This window comes from Rhinatrema bivittatum, chromosome 3 (genome assembly GCF_901001135.1).
Source record: "Rhinatrema bivittatum chromosome 3, aRhiBiv1.1, whole genome shotgun sequence".
Taxonomy (NCBI): domain Eukaryota; kingdom Metazoa; phylum Chordata; class Amphibia; order Gymnophiona; family Rhinatrematidae; genus Rhinatrema; species Rhinatrema bivittatum.
In genome coordinates, this window is record NC_042617.1 from 191,440,717 (window position 1) to 191,462,786 (window position 22,070).

Genomic DNA, 22,070 nt, shown 5'->3' on the forward strand with positions numbered 1-22,070 from the left:
AAGGCCGATGCCACCTACTTCGTGCAGCAGGCCCTGGGATTCGAAAGGAGGCAGCTCCCCCACTAGTCAATGGTAGTAGAGTCCTCCCTTAAGAAGGCCCGGCATTTCTGCACCCATGCCTCTGCTCTTCCGGGACGTGAGCATAGGGAGCTTGATGCCATAGGGAGAAAGATCTTCCAAGGCGCCATGCTGAGGGGGGATATTATAGAGGTCTTTAAGATCATGAGAGGTCTTGAACGAGTAGATGTGACTCGGTTATTTTCACTTTCGAATAATAGAAGGACTAGGGGACATTCCATGAAGTTAGCAAGTAGCACATTTAAGACTAATCGGAGAACATTCTTTTTCACTCAAAGCACAATAAAGCTCTGGAATTTGTTGCCAGAGGATGTGATTAGTGCAGTTAGTGTAGCTGGGCTCAAAAAAGGTTTGGATAAGTTCTTGGAGGAGAAGTCCATTAATGGCTATTAATCAATTTTACTTAGGGAATAGCCACTGCTATTGATTGCATCAGTAGCATGGGATCTTCTTAGTGTTTGATTACTTGCCAGGTTCTTGTGGCCTGGTTTTGGCCTCTGTTGGAAACAGGATGCTGGGCTTGATGGACCCTTCGTCTGACCCAGCATGGTAATTTCTTATGTTCTTATGGTAACCCACATTGCGGCTTACCAACTTTACATGACAATATAACCTCAATCTCTGGAAACGAGTCCAAGATTTTGTGGAGGGTCTCCCGCAGCAGCAGCAGCAGAAAGCGCTTGCCGCCCTTTCCTTGCTGGGTCTGGAAGCAGGGGAACATATGGTGCGCTCCACCTACGATGTTTTTGAAACTGCAGCCTGCTTAGCTGCCATAGGCATCGGCGCCAGACAGATGGCATGGCTCAGGGCCTCAGACCTGTGGCCGGAAGTCCAGGATAGGCTCGCCAATCTCCCCTATACAGGTGAGAACCTGTTCAGGGACAAGGTCTGGGACGCGATGGCACCACTGAAGAACCATCATGACACCCTCCAGCAGCTGACTTCTAGTCCCTCAGAGGGGCCATCCTCAGCCAGGAAATCCTCCAGGCCAGGCTCTCATAATCCCTTCTACCAACAGAGGAAATATCCTCCAGCCGCTCAGACTTGTATGCCCTGGACCAGCAGAGGGCCCCAGACCCCAACCTGCCCCCCAGCAAACCCCGGCCTTGGGCTTTTGACTGGTGGTGAGGAAGCAAGTCAGTTGGCAGTTTCCCTGGCACCTGACCCACCAGTCAGTGGCAGACTTCTCAGCTTCTCCAGGCGCTGGGAGGAGATCACGTCGGATCACTGGGTCCTTTCCATTGTACACCAGGGGTACCATCTGCACTTCAGCTGGCTCCTGGAGACCTCTCCCCCATGTCCATCATGGGGTTCATTCACCCATTTGGTTGTTCTTCAACGAGAACTCTCCGCCCTTCTTACAACAGGCACCAGGGGTTCTATTCAAGATATTTCCTCATCCTAAAAAGGAATGGTGGCCTACGCCCTATCCTCAACCTCAGGGCATTGAACATGTTTCTCATAAGAGAAAAATTAAAGATGGTCTCCCTGGGCACGCTGATTCCCCTCCTCCAAAGAGGGGACTGGCTTTCCTCCCTCGATCTGAAGGAAGCATATGCACACATTGCAATCGTCCCCAACCACAGGAAGTACCTCCGTTTTGTGGTGGGGAATGCACATTTTCAGTACAGAGTGCTACCCTTTGGGCTGTCATCAGCCCCCCGTGTTTTCACCAAATGCTTGGCGGTGGTGGCTGCCTACCTCAGGCGTCACTCGGTCCAGGTGTTCCCATACCTAGACGACTGGCTGATCAGGAGAGACTCCCACTCCAGGGGGCCTTGCAAGCTCTGGCCCTGATGGTTCAGACACTGCAGACTTTGGGGTTTATGATCAACTTCCCCAAGTTGCATCTCTGCCCGTCCCTACAGCTGGGCTTTATAGGCGCCAGGTTGGACATAGCACAAGCGAAGGCTTTCTTGCCCAAGGATCGGGCGATTGCCCTCTCTGTGCTGGCCACCCTCATCCACAACAGTGGGAGGGTGTCGGCCCACCTCCTCCCCCACCTGCTGAACCACATGGCAGCCTCTGTCCATGTAACACCCTTATCCCGCCTCCACATGTGGACCTCTCAGTGGGCCTTGCAGTTTCAGTGACAGCAAGAGTCCCAGGATCTGGAGGCACTGGTCACAGTTATGGACCCTCTCAAGTTATCCTTGGCCTAGTGGGAAGCCCTCCCCAATCTAGAACACGGCCTTCCCTTCCAGCCCGCACCGCCCCAGGTGATTATCACCACCGATATGTCTCCTCAGGGTGGGGAGCCCACACAGGCGGTCTGCACACTCAAGGCCTTTGAACCGCTGCTGAAGTACATTGCCAGATAAACTTTCTGGAGCTTTGGGCTATTCGGTACGCCCTGTGGGCATTTCGGGATCAGCTGTCATCCCAGGAGGTTCCGATCAGGACAGACAACCAGGTCGCGATGTGGTACATCAACAAACAGGGCAGCACGGGCTCATTCCTCCTCTGCAACTGGGCCCTCTCCCAAGGGGATGTATCTAAGAGTGACCTACCTGCCAGGTCACCTCAACACACTGGCAGACCACTTTATCTGGTCCTTCCAGCCACACGAGTGGTCCCTCAACCCAGTGGTAGTGGCCGACTTATTCCGCCACTGGGGTGCGCTAGATGTGGACCTGTTCACCTCCCCTCTCAATTACAAAATGAGCAAGTTCTGCTCCCTAGTAGCAGGGAACAGCCTTCTGGCCCGCGATGTCATCTCCCTTCACTGGGGGCAAGGCATCCTGTATTCGTACCCACCTGTCCCGCTCCTCTCGAAGACCCTGTCAAAACTTCAGGAGGACGGGGAGACCATGATCCTCATGGCACGCGTCTGGCCTTGGAAGGTTTGGTTTCCGCTCCTTCAGGATCTATTGGTGGGTTCGCCCATTCCATTGGGGATGGCACCCGACCTCATAACACAGAACCAGGGTACCCTGCACTACCTGAATCTCCGGCTGCTAGCCCACATGGCTTGAATGTTGAGTGCCTAATCCTCCAGCCTTTACAGCCCTTGGACTGTGTTTCTGGGGTCCTGATCGAGTCTCGGAAACCTTTGACTAGAAAGTCCTATACTTTGAAGTGGAAATTCATTACCACTGATTCCGGAGCTTCTGGACAGACTACAAGGAGCCAAGGTCTTCAAGAAGTTGGACCTCTGGGGGGGCGTACAACCTGGTACGTATACGACCAGGCAACAAGTGGAAGACCGCGTTCAACACAAGGAATGGGCTTTACGAATACCTGGCCATGACTTTGGTCTCTGCAACGCTCCCGCGGTGTTTTAGAACCTCATGAATGAGGTACTGAGGACATGCTGCACACCTCTGTTATAGTATACCTGGATGATGTGCTGATATACTCGAAGGACCTGGCCACGCACCGCAGAGACGTTCGGAGTGTGCTACAAAAGCTCCAGGATAACCAACTCTTTGCCAAGATAGAGAAGTGTCTATTCGAGCAAGAGTCCCTACCCTTTCTCGGGTATATTGTATCCTCCACAGGTTTCTATATGGATCCAGAGAAAGTGACGGCCATCAGGGATTGGCTGCAACCCGTGGGGGTTAAAGCGCTTCAGCGTTTTCTTGGCTTCGCTAATTTTTACCGCCAGTTCATACCCCACTACTCTCGGTTGGTGGCCCCGCTAACGGCCCTCACCAAGAAAGGTGCCGACGCTAGGAACTGGTCCGCGGCAGCGCTACAAGCTTTCCAGGAACTGAAGTCTGCCTTCCTCCAAGATACGTGTATCCACCATCCAGACCCCCAGCACCAATTTGTTGTGGAAGTTGACGCCTCCGAGACCCGCGGCAGGCCGCCAATGCCTTCATCTCTGCGGCCCTATGTCGCTGCTGGAACTCCACCCTTGCGGCATGGAGCCACCACCGATATCTCCCCTGTGCAGCAGGGGGAGGCCGCTGCTGCTGTGACATCCTTTTCGCGGCCTGGTGCCGCCGTCAGGGCCTGCCTGCTCCTTCTGTGTCTGTGTCAGCATGCAAGAAGAGCGCTGCTGTCCGTGGTCCTGCTTTCCCTCCATGGCCCTCCTCTAGGTGCCGGCGTGCGCCTCTTCACCCCATTTAAAGAGCCAGCAGCAGGAAAAGCCTGAGGCCCAACAGGAAGTCCTCTTCAGCTCATTTCCTGGTTCAGCCTTATAAAAAGGTCTTCATTTCAGTTCCTTGTTGCCTTCGGACCGAATTTCACAGTTGTCTGTGCCTTCATCTTTGGTCCAGGTTGTTGGATATGTGGACCCTTGAGCCGGCTAGGATGGATGGTAACGCACCGTGGGAAGCCCACAGTGGGCGTCAAAGCCAGGAGGTGACACAGAAGAGGGATCCTGCAGAGTCTTCACCACCGGAAGCCAGAGATCCCCCCAGGAGGAGCCCGTGAGGACCCGGGCCTCTTGAACTTAGGCGCAGTCCCTTGCGACCAGGGACCCGGAGAGAGACTGAAGAGGAACTGGGGCCAGGAGGTCAACAGGAGCTTCACCCTAGGAAGCCCACAGTCCCCCCAGGAGGAGCCCGTGAGGACCCGAGCCGCTGGGACTTAGGTGAGACCTCCTGGGAGGTGCAGGAACGGATCCCTGAAGATGGTGGGAGGTAAGAAGCCAGTAGACGAGCCGATGTCAACACCAGGAGTCAGAAGCCAAAGACAAAGCCAGAGGACAAAAGCAGAAGTCAGGAATCAATGGACGAGCCGAAGTCAGTGCCAGGAGTCAGAAGCCAAAGACATCAGGAACTGTAACTAGAAACTCAGAAGAGCGAACCTCGTTGCAAGGCAGTAAGCAGACTTAGATGCAGAGTTTAAATACCCTGTGAGTGTCTGACGATATCAGAAGGCAGGGCTGTGTTTCCCACACTGGCCCATTTAATTGGCTGATTTATGGTTCACAGTTACATTTAATTGAGTTTATGAAAGTTCTCTTTTAATAGTTTTCCTGTATACTTGTGTTAATGTATTCTGCCTTGAGGCGACTGTTTTAATGTATTTCCGCCCTGGAGGCGTCTGTTCAGTTCCTTGTAAACCGGTGCGATATGTATTCTTTACAGGAACATCGGTATATAAAAATTAAAAATAAATAAATAAATTTAAGAGGAGAGCCTCCTGCGCGCGCGAGCGAGCGAGCCTAGGGGGCGGGGCCAGCCTTGGCGGACCAACGGTATCTCCCTCGCGGAGGGAGAGCTGCAACAGGAGCGAGGTAGGCCCGGGGGAGCGTAGCAGCGGCCCGGGCCGTCCCCGAGGTGGGTGGAGGGACCGCAGCATGGCCCGGGACCGTAACAGTACCCCCTCTCCTACGCCCGCTTCCCGGGGGCTTGGGCTTCGCAGGATGGTCCAAGTGGAACTGGTGAAGGAGGTTCTTGTCCAGGATGTGCGATGACGGCTCCCAGGAATTCTCCTCGGGACCATAACCCTCCCACGAGAGCAAATACTCCCACCTGCGATGGTGGAGGCGTACATCTAGTACGTCCCTCACCTGATAGGTGATGTCCTGTTCAGCAGAGGTGTTGGCAGGTTCGGGAGACTGAACGTTGAACTTGGAGAGAACCACAGGCTTGAGAAGAGACACGTGGAAGACATTGTGAATCCTCAGGGTGGATGGTAGTCATAGTCGGTAGGATACCGCACCTACCCGCTCTGCCACAGCAAACGGACCAATATACCTGAGAGCCAGGCACATTGAAGGAGTTCATAATTGAATGTTTCTGGTGCTCAACCATACCTTATCTCCTGGGAGGAAAGCAGGTGCTGGTCACCGTAGCATGTTGGCGTACTGTTTTGCCTTAGCCGCTGTCAATCGGAGTTTCTCTTGAGTGGAATTCCAGAGGTTGCGCAATTGTCAGGCCGTGAGCTGCACTGTGGGAGACATTACCGTCAGAGGCAAGGGCAAGGGGGGGTCTAAGGGTCTTCCCGTAGACCACCTTGAAGGGAGACAAATTGGTGGCAGAATGTTTGTGGCGGTTATAGGAGAACTCAGCCCATGGTAATAGGGCTACCCAGTCATCTTGGAGATTCCCCACAAAGCACCGAGGAAGGCTTTTAGCGTTCGATTAGTATGCCTGGCTTGGCCGTTGCCCTGGGGGTGAAAGGCCGTCATAAGATCCAGTTGAACCCCGAATTTCCTGCAGAAAGCTCTCCAGTATTTTGCCGTGATCTGTGGACCTCGGTCTGAGGTAGTGTGTAGAGGAAGCCCATGCAAGCGGAAGCTATGTTGAGTGAAGAGTCTCACAAGTTCTGGGGCTGTAGGCAACTTAGAGAGGGGCACGAAGTGGGCCATTTTCGAGAATCTATCGACCATGACCCAGATCACGGTCTTCCCGTCTGAGGTAGGCAGATCCACTATGACGTCTGTCGACAAATGAGTCCAGGGTTCGGTTGGAATGTGCAGTGGCTAGAGAAGTCCCCAAGGGCGGCCCGTCAACGGCTTTTGTCAGACGCAAGTGGGGCAGGAACTAACATAGAGACTGACATCCTTCTTGACTTGAGGCCACCAGTAGAATTTGGTCAATAAGTCCAAGGTCTGGGTAACTCCCGGATGGCCTGCGGTCAGTAAGTCTTGGGCCCATGATAACACCCTCCTACGAAGGCACATGAGTACCACCGTCTTGCCCGCAGGGGCTAGTTTGGAAGCCGCAAGGAGGACTTTGGCCGGGTCAAGAATGTATTGAGGGGGGTTAGAGGTATCCTCTGTCTCTGCCATGCGGGCGAGGGCATCCACCTGGACGTTCTTGGAGGCTGGTCTGTAGCGGAGGAGGAAGTCAAAGCGACCAAATAAGAGACTACCAAGCTTGTTGGGGGTTGAGGCGCTGGGCCCGACACAAGTATTCCAGGTTCTTCTGATCCATATAAACGATCACGGGATGTTGAGCTCCCTCCAACCATTGGCGCCATTCTTCCAAGGCCAGTTTAATGGCCAGGAGTTCCTTGTCTCCTATACCATAATTCTTCTCTGCAGGCGAGAATTTCCGGGAGAAATAAGAACACGGAAAGAACACGGCAGGACTAACATCCTGCTATCTTAGGAGAACACCTGTTGCAGATAAGCATTTCGCTTTCAGCTTGCAGAGTTCCCCTTTATGACCAGATAAAATGTTTGAATCAGGCTGCTAAAATAAAGGTTTGAACTGGGTTAGTTTCGTACCATTATGTAAAATACAGAAAATTCTTAACTTTATAATTCAAAGATTTCCACTTTCAATAATCATACACTATAGGAACAATATTCAAAGTATCCATATTTGTGCATACCCCATGGCTAATGTTTATTCATGGGGTTTGCGCATCAATAATTAAAGCAAAAATATACATAGAGGGGCGGATTTAGGCGAGCAGGGCCCTGCGCGCCGGTGAGCCTATTTTACATAGGCCTCCCGGCGCGCGCAGAGCCCCGGGACTCGCGTAATTCCCAGGGTTTTCGGTGGGGGGCATGTCGGGGGCGTGTCGGGGGGGCGGGGCCGAGCGCCGCGCCGTTTTCGGGGCGTGTCGGCAGCGTTTTGGGGGCGGGCCCGGGGGCGTGGTTACGGCCCGGGGCGGTCCGGGGGCATGGCCGCACCCTCCGTACCCGCCCCCAGGTCGCGTCCCGGCGCGCTAGGGGCCCGCTGGCGCGCGGGGATTTACGTCTCCCTCCGGGAGGCGTAAATCCCCCGACAAAGGTAAGGGGGGGGTTTAGACAGGGCCGGGGGGGTGGGTTAGGTAGAGGAAGGGAGGGGAAGGTGAGGGGAGGGCGTTAGAGGATTCCCTCCAAGGCCGCTCCGATTTCGGAGCAACCTTGGAGGGAATGGGGGTAGGCTGCGCGGCTTGGCGCGCGCCGGCTATACGTAATTGATAGCCTTGCGCGCGCCGATCCAGGATTTTAGCGGATACGCGCGACTACGCGCGTATCTACTAAAATCCCGCGTACTTTTGCTTGCGCCTGATGCGCCAGCAAAAGTACACGAACGCGCCGTGTTTGAAAATCTACCCCATAGTTTTGCTTTATTTTTTCCCTCTCAAAAAATTATCCATATGGATTTGTACCTGCTTCTCTTGGTTGTTTTTTTTCCTAAAACAATGTTCATGGCTTTGAATAATGAAAATGGAGTTCATTATTCAAAACCCGAGAATTTTTGTTGTAGAACAACATGCATATTTTTCTCTGCATTGATGGTGGGCAGTAATCAAATCCCACATATTCATTGGTAAAGCACGTTCACCCATGGAAATATCTTTCTTTATTGTCCTCCCTAAGATACAGATATGATTTGTATGCTGCTCATTTTAGACAGAAAAGTATTCTTTAGACTAACAAGTGAACCTGAACTAATTAGAATCGATTAGAATACCTTCAAGTTCCTAGTCTTTATTAGGAAGTGTTCTCGTGCCTCCCAAATATATTTACATTATGTGGAGTTAATGTAAAGCTTCTAAGCTGTCCTTCCTACAATGTTCTTATATCCTTATCCTTCTTCATTTATTTTATAAAAGGCATTCCTCAAGAAACTAATTGAAGAGTCCACATAAGAGAAGAGATATATGAGACCTGGTACTGACAAAGACAGTTTCACTGACCTCAGGGTAGTAATCACTGTCTAATGTGGTTCAGTATTAGACTCAGAACTGAATGAACAATACTAAGACTGGACTTCCTATAACTTAAGGCAATGTACAAACATAACAAGAAATATCAAGTATAAATAAACAATAGAGATGTGAATCGGAACCGGAATCTGATCGGTTCCGGTTCCAATCCAAATCTTAAAATTTTTATCGCCCAGCCCGATTTGAGTTCTGATTATCGGCTGCGCCTGATCCGATAATCAAAACACCCTCCCGAACCCCCAAAAAAGGTTTTAAAATTACCTGGTGGTCCAGCGGGAGCGCGGGGAGCAATCAACGGCTCTCAGGCCATCGGCTGCGTTAATAAAAATGGTGCCGATGGCCCTTTGCTCTTACCCTGTGACAGGGCAAAGGTAGTGCTGGTGCCATTTTGAATATTGGCAATACGGCCTGAGTGCAGGAGATCGCTCCCAGGCCCCCGCTGGACCCCCAGGGACTTTTGGCCAGCTTGGGAGGCCTCCTGACCCCCACAAGACTTGCCAAAAGTCCAGCGGGGGTCCGGGAGCGACCTCCTGCACTCAGGCCGTATTGCCAATATTCAAAATGGCGCCGGCACTACCTTTGCCCTGTCACAGGGTAAAGGCAAAGGGCCATCGGCGCCATTATTATTAACGCAGCCGATGGCCCGAGAGTGGGAGATCGCGCCCCCACTGGACCACCAGGTAATTTTAAAAGGTTTTTTGGGGGGGGGTCAAGGGGGTCATTTTAAAGGGTCGGGTGGGTTGTTTTTTTTTATCGGGCCATCGGCACCATTTATATTAGTGGCAGCCAAAATGGCGCCGATGGCCCGAGATCGCGCCGGGACTCCCCCCCCCCCCCCCCACTGGACCACCAGGTAATTTAAAACATTTTGGGGGGGTTCAGGAGGGTGGGGGATTTGTTTTAAAGGGTCGGGGTGGGTTTAGGGGTTGTTTTTGTGTGCCGGTTTTCCCGCCCTCCCCCCTCCCCCGATTTACGATTTTTCACGGTAAATCGGGGGAATTTCTATTGTATCGCGTCTCTAACGATTTTTGACGATTTAAAAAATATCTGACAATTTTTTTAAATCATCAAAAAACGATTCACATCCCTAATAAACAATGCAAGCAGACAAATCAAACTCTTAAGAAAAAGGGCAGGGACAAGTGGATGCCAGTTTAATAAGAATAAAAAGTTTTTCCAAGGGTAAATGCGTGTTTACCCATGTAAAAATCCAGTTTGAATATTGCTTCTCCTTATCATGGGTCAAAGGTTAGGTTAGGGCATACTTTTTGATAAATACTTTGCACCTAATTCAATCAAGTGCAAAGTCTATGTGTACTTTGTACCTCTGGTGTGTGTACCTGCCTCTTTGAAAATGAGTTTGAAGGGTCAAAGTACCTGCATACCTGCAACCTTCCCTGACAATTTAATTATATCTCCCTATCCCAGATAAATCAGTGTGTACTGGGGTAAGTGATGTTGAAATTTGTCATCATAAATGATAATTTTCTAGATTTGTCTTAGATCATTGGAAAACTCGGAATCTCAAATTTACATTGATATAAATTATTTGTGTGGCATAAAGTTTCATAAAATATTGTGAGATAAATTATTTAATGCCACACAAAAATATCCCAAAAAGGAAGTTTATATTAGAGGCTAAGTATATCAATGTCTTTTAGCATTCCTTAACTACCCTAGGCTTGATTAATTTGAAAAAAGGTTATTTTTATTCATAGTAAATGTGAAATTCTGTACTTTGAAATTTTAATTGGCATCTGCTCTATCAATAGGGATTTTCTTTACCTGTATATGTACATGTGAAAGACAGTAAAGAATCAAAACTGCATGGCAAGATACATCTTAATGATATATCATGTGGTCTGTTATGTCCAATTAGGATACTTATTTTACTAGTGATTCTCAGCCCAATCTACATGGACCACCTGGCCAGTTAGGTTTCACGATATCCAAAATATCCCTGGCTACCCTTAGACATATGCAGAGTCATCTACCCCCTCATCCCCCTGACACATGCAACAAGTCAGCATGGCACTATAGCTGATAATGTAAAACAAGTGACCCCACAAAGCAGAATGGCAGCCCATAGGCACTTGCCTATTCTGTCTATTAAAAATCCGTCCCTGCACAGTCTCCATTCTGTGCAAATATATCTCATGCAAGTACATTGTGAATATCCTGAATATCAGACTGGCCAGAGAGTCCTTGAGGACTGGGTTGAGAACCATTGCTCTAAACAATTTTTCCTTTGATACCAAGCTCAGCAATCATTTTTGTCAGCCTATTAAATGAATTGGTCATGTTAGTTTATTGTGAATATGGGAGTAATTTTAAGATTGGCTATATAAATGCTGTGTACAGTTCTGGCCGCTGCTTCTCAAAAAAGATATAGTTGTGATGGAGAAGGTACAGAGAAGGGCAACCAAAATGTTAAAGGAGATGGAACAGGTCCCCTATGAGGAAAGGCTGAAGAGGTTAGGGCTGTTCAGCTTGGAGAAGAGACGGCTGAGGGGGGATATGATAGAGGTCTTTAAGATCATGAGAGGTCTTGAATGAGTAGATGTGAATCGGTTATTTACACTTTCGGATAATAGAAAGACTAGGGGGGGCACTCCATGAAGTTAGCAAGTAGCCCATTTAAGACTAATCGGAGAAACCTTTTTTCACTCAACGCACAATTAAGCTCTGGAATTTGTTGCTAGAGGATGTGGTTAGTGCAGTTAGTGTAGCTGGGTTCAAAAAAGGTTTGGATTCGTTCTTGGAGGAGAAGTCAATTAACTGCTATTAGTCAATTTGACTTAGGGAATAGCCACTGCTATTAATTGCATCAATAGCATGGGATCTTCTTGGTGTTTGGGTGTGGTGTTTGCCAGGTTATTGTGGCCTGGTTTGGCCTCTGTTGGAAACAGGATGCTGGGCTTGATGGACCTTTGGTCTGACCCAGCATGGCAATTTCTTATGTTCTTATGCTGTTGAGTCTGCATTTATATTTTAACTGGTGTGCAGGTCCAGCATGGGTGAGACCATAAAAGAATTTATAGACTTTGAGGCAGGGACCCTGGCTATCTCTTCGTCTTCCTTACCTCCCAAGGTATGGATTCTTTCAACTGATGGAAGAAACGAGTCCTCTCAGGTCCCAGTGCGGAGTGACTGACTTCCTTTTCTGAATTCCCTGGGTGAGGTGAATTCCTAGACACTGTGTGCTGTATGCCCAAAGAAGACACAGGGACCACTGGATTAGTGTCCAAAAATAACTTTATTATAAACAATTCAGGACTGATAGCACATTAAATATTAATCTCCACAGTTCTCTCTCTTTCTCTCTTTATTTACAATTCTGGGTCTTCCATTGGTGCAAGAGTCTCTTAACAAGGCCGGGAAGCCAACCACCCTCCTGGATTAGGCTGAGCAGTGGTCCCTTTTGATTAAGGCCCCTTGGGTGAGTGAGAAAAGCTTACCAGATGGCAAAAATCTAAGTCTGCACAGAGAGTGAATTTATCTCTGTCCTCAAGGTTTGGTGAAGATTCCAATTAGGCATCCTCCCTAATTAAAAATGATTTCTTATTCACAGATGTACTAGATCTTGATGGGATGCCTTGTGGAAGGGATCCTTGTTGGAACTGCAAGTTTCACAGATACACTGATGGGTAGGAAGAGGGGTGGAAAACACTTTCTCCCAGATCTTGGAAATAAACTTTCTTCTGACCCAAAAAGATAATAACACCGAATACACCTGCAACAGGTCACCACCTCGGATGGGCAGGTCTTCCCTATCCCTGGACGTCTTCAAAAAAGAGTTCCCCAATCCCTGTGACTCAGAAAGGCCCAGGTGTTCAGCAGGTCTCGTATCACAAAAAAAGTCCAAATTATTCCCTGAACGCCCTTTGTACTTCTGAAGGAGCGCACAAGCAGGAATACCCAGACCCAATCAGGAGGATCTCAGATGGTCTCAAGGCTCCATGTAGGCCCAAAATATAACTCAAGAAGAGCTCCAACCTTCCTCTCAGACTTTCAACTAAGATTGTCCTCATAGTCCTGCTATAAAACCTCCTGCAGGGGATATCCATTATAGCCCCACAGTGGGAGAGCTGCCAAATGAATGGATCCTCCCCCTAATTCTCTCTCTCTCTAACTGTACTAGCATGTATACTTCCAGGGCTTACTGGTAACCCAGAAAGGTGCCCAGGTTACATATATATACTTTCACTTTGTAAATCATATAAGGAAAAGTATCCACACACAAATTTGTCCTGGAGCTTTTTCCCGGCAAAATCTGCGCACATACTTTTGGAAATAAAAAAGTATGTGCATAGTTCCCAACCCTGCCCCCAGGAACATCTCCTGGGGGAAGTGTTGGGAACATCCACACCCTCTGTGTGAGGATAAAAGTACATGTGTATTGGACCTACACAGGAAGTTTTTATTTATTTATTTAAAGAAAGGTTTCAGGATCTATGGGGAAAAGTTTCTCTAGGGAAGAAATTTTCTCTAGGGGGGGGAACAAAGGGTGGGCAAATTTCTCAAGGGGTGAAACAAAGGGTGGGCAAATTTCTCTAGGGGTGAAACAAAGGGTGGGCAAATGCATTAGCGGGGGATAAGCTGTGGGAAGACTAGGATACGCAGAGGATAAGGGTAGGCTTGTTTAATTAGCCATGTTTTGAGTTTTTTCTTAAATTTCTGTGTGCATTGCTCCTCTCTGAGTACAGGTGGCATGGAATTCCAGGCGTAAGGGCCTGCAATGGATATGGCACGCTCTTTTGTGGAGTTGAGGTGGAGAGGGAGTATGAATGGTGCCTTTATAAGAGGATCTGGTAGGTCTATTAGAGGTATGGAAATGAATAGAGTCATTCAACCAGTGCATGTTCTAGTTGTGAAGAGTTTTATGTATGATAGTGAGTATTTTGTATGTTATGCGTTGGTAGATGGGGAGCCAATGAAGATCTTTGAGGATGGAGGTGATGTGGTCAACTTTGCGTGAGTTAGTGAGTATTATGGCAGCGGCATTTGAAGGGGTTTAATGGTGGCTTTGGGTAGACCGAGTAGGAGGGAGTTACAATAGATCTATTTTGGAAAGTATAGTGGATTGCAGTACCATACAGAAATCGTTAAGGTGGAAGAGAGGTCTGAGTTTTTTTAAGGTGTTAAGTTTAAAGTAGCACTCTTTCATTGTCAAGCCTATGAATCTTTGGAGGTTGAGGCAATTGTCTATAGTGACTCCTAGGTCTGATATATGCTGTGCGAAAGTGTGCTGTGCACATACAAATTTTCCAAAAGCCTATTTTACAAGTAATGCATTGTTTTACCCACAAAATTCTTTTTTAAATTACCCTAATTTTTATGTAGTTTTTCCATCATGACACAAATTTGAAAAAATTTGTACGAACTCATAAGTTTTAATTTGTATCTCAATAATAGCCAGCAGAAGTGAAGGAATAAATTCGCCAAAGAAAGAAAGAAACAGCCCTAATATAAACGACAGCAAGACACCTTCAAGGCCTGACAGTGGACAGGACATTCATATTTTAACAAATTATATCATCCCTGAGCATTCACTAACTACATCACAGGTAAGACAATTACTTTAGTGTTTTCTCGAAGGACAAACAGGATATGGAGTCCTCACCGGGTGGGGGGGGGGAGGTTAAATTTATCCAATATATATATACCTCTTTGAGCTGCGGCTTTATGTGTGGCATATTCATTTTTTAAATAAATGTAACGCCCCCTTGACTGCTTACCTCACAGGGCATTCCTGAGTCCAGGACCAACCTGGCGGGAGCCCACTAAGGGCAGACTCTATCAGTCCTCACATTCTTGGTGCCTAGTGCCTCCACCTGGGGAAGAAGGTGTTAGTGGGTGGGATTTCCCTCCCTTCACCCCAGGAAAACAAATGGGACTGTGAACTAGGGATGTGAATCGTGTGATCGATCGTCTTAATGATCGATTTTGGCTGAGGGGGGGGAAATCTGATCGTCATGGTTTTTTTGGTTAAAAAATCGTTTTATCGGGGGAGGGGGGAGGGCGGGAAAACCGGCACACCAAAACAACCCTAAAACCCACCCCAACCCTTTAAAACACTATGTCATACGGGCCGACGTCGCCCGTATGACATAGTGAGGGCAAAGGTAGCGCCGGCGCCATTTTGAATATTGGCAATATGGCCTGCATGCAGGAGGTTGCTCCCGGACCCCCGCTGGACTTTTGGCAAGTCTTGTGGGGGTCAGGAGGCCCCCCAAGCTGGCCAAAAGTCCCTGGGGGTCCAGCGGGGGTCCGGGAGCGATCTCCTGCACTCATGACGTCGGGTGCCAGGAACCAAAATGGTGCCGGCCCTGTCATATGGTAAGGGCAAAGGGCCACCGGCACCATTTCTATTAACGCAGCCGTGGCCCAAGAGCGGGAGATTGCGTCGGGACCCCCCCCACTGGACCCCAGGTAATTTAAAACATTTGGGGGGGGGGTACGGGAGGGTGGGGGATTTGTTTTAAAGGGTCGGGGTGGGTTTTAGGGTTGTTTTGGTGTGCCGGTTTTCCCACCCTCCCCCCTCCCTCGATTTACGATTTTTTGACGATAAATCGGGGAAATTGCTATTGTATCGCGGCTCTAACGATTATTGACAATTTAAAATATATCTGACGATTGTTTTAAATCATCAAAAAATGATTCACATCCCTACTGTGAACAAGGCTGGCAGTATGTACAAATATATACAGGTTTATTAGGCTAAATATATACATTTCTATATGACTGTGTACATTGCTAATAGGATGTCAATCAGCAATTTATCTACTCATGGTTAATAGTCTCAGGCCATACAACAATATTCATGTCTACAAAGTAGCAAGAACATTTAATATTTGGTAATTTGGGGTTGTTGGCCCTCATAGTATACCACCATATAGTACAGAAGGGACCTCTTGAGTTCCTGCTTAATCAAGTGTTATTATTATGCTACTCCTTCTTTCCCCAAGTCTCACCTATGTGAAAAGATGCAGCTGGGCTGGAGGGCAGTGTTGGCCTGGGGGGTCCATTGTATCTAAACCGCTGCCCTCTTTGGTGCCTCTTCTACTCTGCTGAAAGGTCCATGCTAATGCTGGGGTCCATGCCCTCCTGGGGACCTTACTCTGCCTCCCGATCTGTTACTGGGATCCACATCCTCCTGGGAGACATGACTCTGCCTCCTGTAATGTTGCTGGGGTCCATTCCCTCCTGGGGGACTGCTCGATCTGCTGTGGCTCCTTGCTCAAGAGGAACCCAGGGTCACCTCCCGATCTTCCACTGGGGTCCACACCCTCCTGTGGGACCAATCAAATTGCCACTGGTGTCCACACTCTCCTGGGGTGCTGCTTGATCTGATGCTGGGGTCCCCTTCCTGCTGGGAGACCGCTCCACCTCAGGATCTGCCACTGTCCTTCATTCCTTCTCCCTGGGTAGCTGGGTTTTGACTGGCTTGGGTTTATAGCTCCACTAGGCTCTTGGCTTGTTTAGTGTTCAGTGATTCAGGCCTTCCACAGTCTCATCTTTTAGTAATTTAGCTACACTAAGCTCATGGCCAGTCATTCGCTGTTACCCAGCTTGGATGGGTCATCTTCTCTCCTCCAAAAGCCCAAGACCCAGACAGGACCATGGAAAGAAAATATGTGCACACCCTTCCATCCTGCCTGACTTTCTTTTTCTCTTGTCTCAAAACTGACTTCCCTTGTTAGGGTGAAAATCTGTTTGTTTCTTAGGACTGTTTTTTTTCAGTACATTTCTCTCATAAATTCCTCTCCCATTCTGAATTCTCCAATGTAGGACTTTTCCAGTCATAGTTCTGTATGATTTAAAGTGATAATTTACTGCAAGTTTTCAACAGTAGTCCAGGGGGCTGAGACATGCAAATTCCCCTACCTGAGACTCTGACTCATCTACTCAATGGTCATTTGAGCACCTTTACAGTAAGAGATCTAGCAACCTTTTCAATCTCATTCTGGGTTTCCTGGGCTGGTGGCTCAAGCTGCATTGTCCTCTTTTTTCTGCTGCAGTTCACTTAAATGGTAGCATGCTTTTTAAACTCTGTCTTCCTTTAGATGGGGGATTTCACTTTCCCCCACTTAAATTTCTTGTTGTCCTCAACATGAAGCCACTCTCTTGCATGCACCTCCCCTTTAGACCAAATTCTCAAGGCATTCCTTCAATACATTTGGGTAATAGGCAGTCACCTGTTTGTGTGCTACTGTCGGGGACATTCACTGGGTTTTCAGGGCTATCATAAGTGAACCTTATTGTGAGCGTCACAGTCCTACCTTTTGTTCTGAGCTCTTGGGGCGGCAATGGAGCCAATTCCTCAGCCTCTGTAGATTCTGATTCTCTCTGGGGGTGAATCTAATCTGTGGCACCTCTTTCCCTTTCTGGTTTCAGGCTTTCCATCTTTTCTTGACATCTGTACTACCCTCAGTCCTATCATTACACTGGAAAGCTTCTTTGATTTCCATCTCCTGAGTTTCCATCCCTGGGAACTGTCTTATTACATCCCCATCATGTGCCTGTTGGTTAAGAGTACAGTCTCTCCAATGTGGCTCCCAGGTGAACCTCATATATCCTCAACCTAACTCTCCTTTTGAATCCTCAATATCACATCTATCATATATGTCTTCCAGTCGATACTCAGGGGCCCCTATCAGTTTCCAATGGGAATTCCTGTCAAACTCCCAATGAGGTTGGATTTCAGGTCTTAATGTTCCCCTTTTTCTTGGTCGAGGTGGAGGGGGTTCACTATAGCTTGGGGGTCCTCTAGGAGAAATACCAACTGTCTAATGGGCAGGAGATGGTTTCTGTGTACTGTTTTTACTGGTCGTTCTCCCCATTCTAGCCTTACCCGGTAAACAGACAGGTTGTTTAGTTTTTCTTCAACAACATAGGGGGTAGACCTCCACCTATTTCCAATTTTGTATTTCCCAGTCAGCCCCAGTTCTGTCACCTGCTGTCAAATCATTCTGCCTCACCTTATGGTCATATTGGTGCTTGTTCCCCTGGCTCAGTTTGTAGGCAGACTCTAGGGGTGTGCATTCGTTTTGAACTTATATGTAAAACGCTACTTTTTTTTTTTTTAACTTAAAAAAGTGATGAGGCGAAAACGATCGGATTTCCAACTTATTCAACATAGCTATGTTGAATACGTTGGAAATCGTGATCGTTGATCCTAAATAAAAATTTAAACCCCTCACCCTCCTTAATCCCCCCCAAGACTTACCAAAACTCCCTGGTGGTCCAGCGGGGAGTCAGGAAGCCATTCCTCTATTCCTTTGCGAGGAGCACGTGACGTCTGCGTCACGTCGGAGTGACGCGGCCGTCACGTGGTCCACCGTGGTTCCGCTCCCGGACCCCTCGTTGGACACAAACGGAACTTTTGGCCAGCTTTTTCCCCAAGCTGAACCGCGGTGGACCACGTGACGGCCGCGTCACTCCGACGTGACGCGGCCGTCACGTGCTCCTCGCAAAGGAATAGAGGAATGGCTTCCTGACTCCCCACTGGACCACCAGGGAATTTTGGTAAGTCTTGGGAGGGGATTAAGGAGGGTGAGGGGTTTAAATTTTTATTTAGGGAACCGGTGCACATATGGACATAGACTCAACTTATGGAATTCTCCATATGTCCATATTGACCGAAATTGACCCCCCTTTTCGACTTATGGACTTATGAACATAAACTTTTTGTCTGCACATCCCTAGCAGACTCTGCAGTCAACCTTTAGGCTGTCCCCAACAGTTCTTGTAGCGTCTTCACATAGCTTTGAAAAGTCTGAGACAATGACCCATCTACTGAAACTCCAAAACACAAATAAATTGGCCAACTGGGCCTCTCACCCAAACATCAGAAAGTAAAGTGAAAACCCTGTAGCTTCATTATATTTCCAGTTGTAAGCATGCACCAGATAGCTCACATACTGGCTCCAGTTCCTCTTTTGAACTGGCTTCAATGTCTTCAACATGTTTAGAAGTGTCCTGTTAAACCTCTTGGGCTGGGGGTCTCCCTGGGGATGATAGGGAGAGGTGTGTGACCTCCTACCCCCAGCCACCTGTAACATCTCTTTAATCAGTCTGCTTTCAAAATTCCTCCCCTAGTCAGAGTATATCTAAGCTGGGAGTCCATAGTTCACAAGAATTTCTCCCATATTACTCAGGCAACAGTCTCTGCTTCCTTGGTGGTGTATGCATGTGCATACCTAGTGAAATGGTCTATCACAACCAGTATGTTCTCTTTACACTGGGAGTCCATTTCTAAAGTCAAGAAGTCTATACACACCAAATCCATAGAATCTTGACAAGTAATGTTTATTATCTCTGCTGCTCTGTGTGGTATGGTCTTTATAATGTTTTTCAGTCTTGTGCATGTTTAGGCCAATAGAACCTATCCCTCACCAATTGTAGGACCCTCTCTGCCCCCATATGCTCAATGTCATCATGGAGAGACTGTTGCACAGTTCTGTGGAATTTTTGAGGTAAACACAGTTGTTCGGGATGAACCGAATTAGCATCTTTCCTTTCTTTGTGTAGTACCTGATTCCGCACAAATAGATGATCCCACTCTCTGATTAGCATCAGAGTCTGGGTGACTCTGATGGACTGCTTGTGCCCTCAAATTTCTCTCCTTCACCCTGAGCACATCACCAGTTATGGGATCAATCTGTTGTGCTTGTCGAATGTCCTGCAAAGTCAATCTTGGCATGTTAGGGGAGACCAGAGACACAACAAGACAGTAGGCAGGAGGAACGCTGTCGGGGGAGATCCCAAGCTGTCTGCAGCACGACATAAGTTCTCAGTATCACCTTCACTCTCATTCCCCACCTGGTTACACACTGCTGCCACTCCAGTCTCTGATAAACTGTACCAATCCCCCTGGATAGTGTCACTCCTGTGGGGCTGCCGGGACAGTGCACCTGTGCCCCTATTTGCACTTCCAGGTCGGTACTGCAAACTGAATTTGTAAAGGGATAATGCTGCCAACCACCAGTGCTCAGTTGCATCTAATTTTGCAGTTGTTAAAATATAAATCAGTGGATTATCATCTGTTTTCACCTTAAACTCAACGCCAAATAGATAATCCCTGAATTTGTCCACAACAGCTCACTTAAGGGCTAAGAACTCCAGTTTATGAACAGAATAGTTTCTCTCAGTTTTACTCAGACTGCGGTTTGCATAGGCCACAGGTCTTAGTCCTTCTGGATAAGGCTGATATAAAACTGCCCCTAAGCCCTCCAGGCAAGTATCTATATGCCGTTCATAGGGTTTGCCTGGGTCAGCAAAAGCAAGTACTGGTGCACTACACAGACACTGCATGGTCCTTCTAAAGGCAACCTCACATTCTTGAATCCATCTTACACCAAAGGACTCTGATATCTTATATTATTCCCTCTTGTCAGTCACCTTATGCTTAACATAAGAACATAAGAAATTGCCATGCTGGGTCAGACCAAGGGTCCATCAAGCCCAGCATCCTGTTTCCAACAGAGGCCAAAACCAGGCCACAAGAACCTGGCAATTACCCAAACACTAAGAAGAACCCATGCTACTGATGCAATTAATAGCAGTGGCTATTCCCTAAGTAAAACTGATTAATAGCCATTAATGGACTTCTCCTCCAAGAACTTATCCAAACCTTTTTTGAACCCAGCTACACTAACTGCACTAACCACATCCTCTGGCAACAAATTCCAGAGCTTTATTGTGCGTTGAGTGAAAAAGAATTTTCTCCGATTAGTCTTAAATGTGCTACTTGCTAACTTCATGGAATGTCCCCTAGTCCTTCTATTATTCGAAAGTGTAAATAACCGAGTCACATCTACTCGTTCAAGACCTCTCATGATCTTAAAGACCTCTATCATATCCCCCCTCAGCTGTCTCTTCTCCAAGCTGAACAGCCCTAACTTCTTCAGCCTTTCCTCATAGGGGAGCTATTCCATCCCCTTTACCATTTTGGTTGCCCTTCTCTGTACCTTCTCCATCGCAACTATATCTTTTTTGAGATGCGGCGACCAGAATTGTACACAATATTCCAGGTGCGGTCTCACCATGGAGCGATATAGAGGCATTATGAAATTTTCCATTTTATTAACCATTCCCTTCCTAAAAATTCCTAACATTCTATTTGCTTTTTTGACTGCTGCAGCACACTGAGCCAACGATTTTAAAGTATTATCCACTATGATGCTTAGATCTTTTTCCTGGGTGGTAGCTCCTAATATGGAACCTAACATTGTGTAACTACAGCAAGGGTTATTTTTCCCTATATGTAACACCTTGCACTTGTCCACATTAAATTTCATCTGCCATTTGGATGCCCAATCTTCCAGTCTTGCAAGGTCCTCCTGTAATGTATCACAGTCTTGTTCATGGGTGGATAACCATGCTTCAACCCCAACAATGGACTTACAATCTTTGAATAATATTTCACAAACCATCTGTATTAGCCACTAAACCCAAGAAAGGAACATAAGTATTGAGGTTGACTGGTCAGGGCCAGGTGGTGAGGGCAGCTATCTTATCAGGGTCTTTGGCCACACCCTACTTAGAAACAATATGCCCAACATATTTAACCTCAGCTTCACAAAATAACCCCTAAGGCATAGGCCCTCCCACCCAATTGGATGGATTCTGGGGTGAATGAATGCTATCAACATATAGGACTCCAGGGTGCTCTCCCTCTCTGAATCCTCCATGGCTCCTCTGATTTTGGGATGTCCCCACTCCTCCCCGTGTAGTTAGGGGGAACCTACATTCTCTCTTATAGTGCCCTGGCTTCCTACACCTATGACACACACCAGAATGCTTAGTGTTTCTTCCTGATGTGAGCGCATTGTTTCTGGATGGTCTGGGCAGTTCTTCCCCTCGCCAGTTCCTCTGGTGGGGAGAGTAGAGTCTGATTTGAAAGACCTCCAGCCTTGACTCCAACTCATGGATTCTAGCCTTGTACTCCTCTGGAATTGAGGTGGGTTCATGGTATCCTCTCCCACTCCTTTGTTCCTGTGGATTCTGAACCATAGCAGGGGGTTTTGGATGATCCTGGAGGTTCTTAACCACTGGTACTATTCTCCCTTCCAGGTTGAGGTGGGGTCCCTCTCTGTTGGGGTGACTTATAGAGTTCCTCATAGCCTCTTGGTCTTCCTCTTCCCTGCTCACCCTCATTACAATAGCAAAGGGAGGAGGGTCCCTCCTCTTTTCTACTAACCCAATTTTAACCACAGTCACATCTGAGTATAAGGTCCTGACTCTCTGTTCAATGTGATCCTTGTCTATGTCCTATGCCATGATCTCCCCCTTCCTCACAGCTTTCAGTAGGACACTCTGTAGATGGGATGCATATTGAGGGAGCTTTTCCCCAGGCCTCTGCATGTACTACCATACATGCCTTCTAAAATGTCCAAGAAATCCTGGGCAGTAGCATCAGGCTT

The 22,070-nt window shown here is 47.8% G+C and overlaps 1 protein-coding gene across 1 annotated transcript in view; it reads left to right on the top strand.

Moving 5' to 3' along the window:
* ADGB (androglobin) overlaps window positions 1–22,070 on the top strand; it is a 790,434-nt gene that overhangs the window by 647,063 nt on the left and 121,301 nt on the right. The window contains exon 28 of the mRNA XM_029594040.1: window positions 14,059–14,210. Coding sequence (XP_029449900.1) covers window positions 14,059–14,210 — 152 coding nt within the window. The remainder of the gene's footprint in view (window positions 1–14,058; window positions 14,211–22,070) is intronic.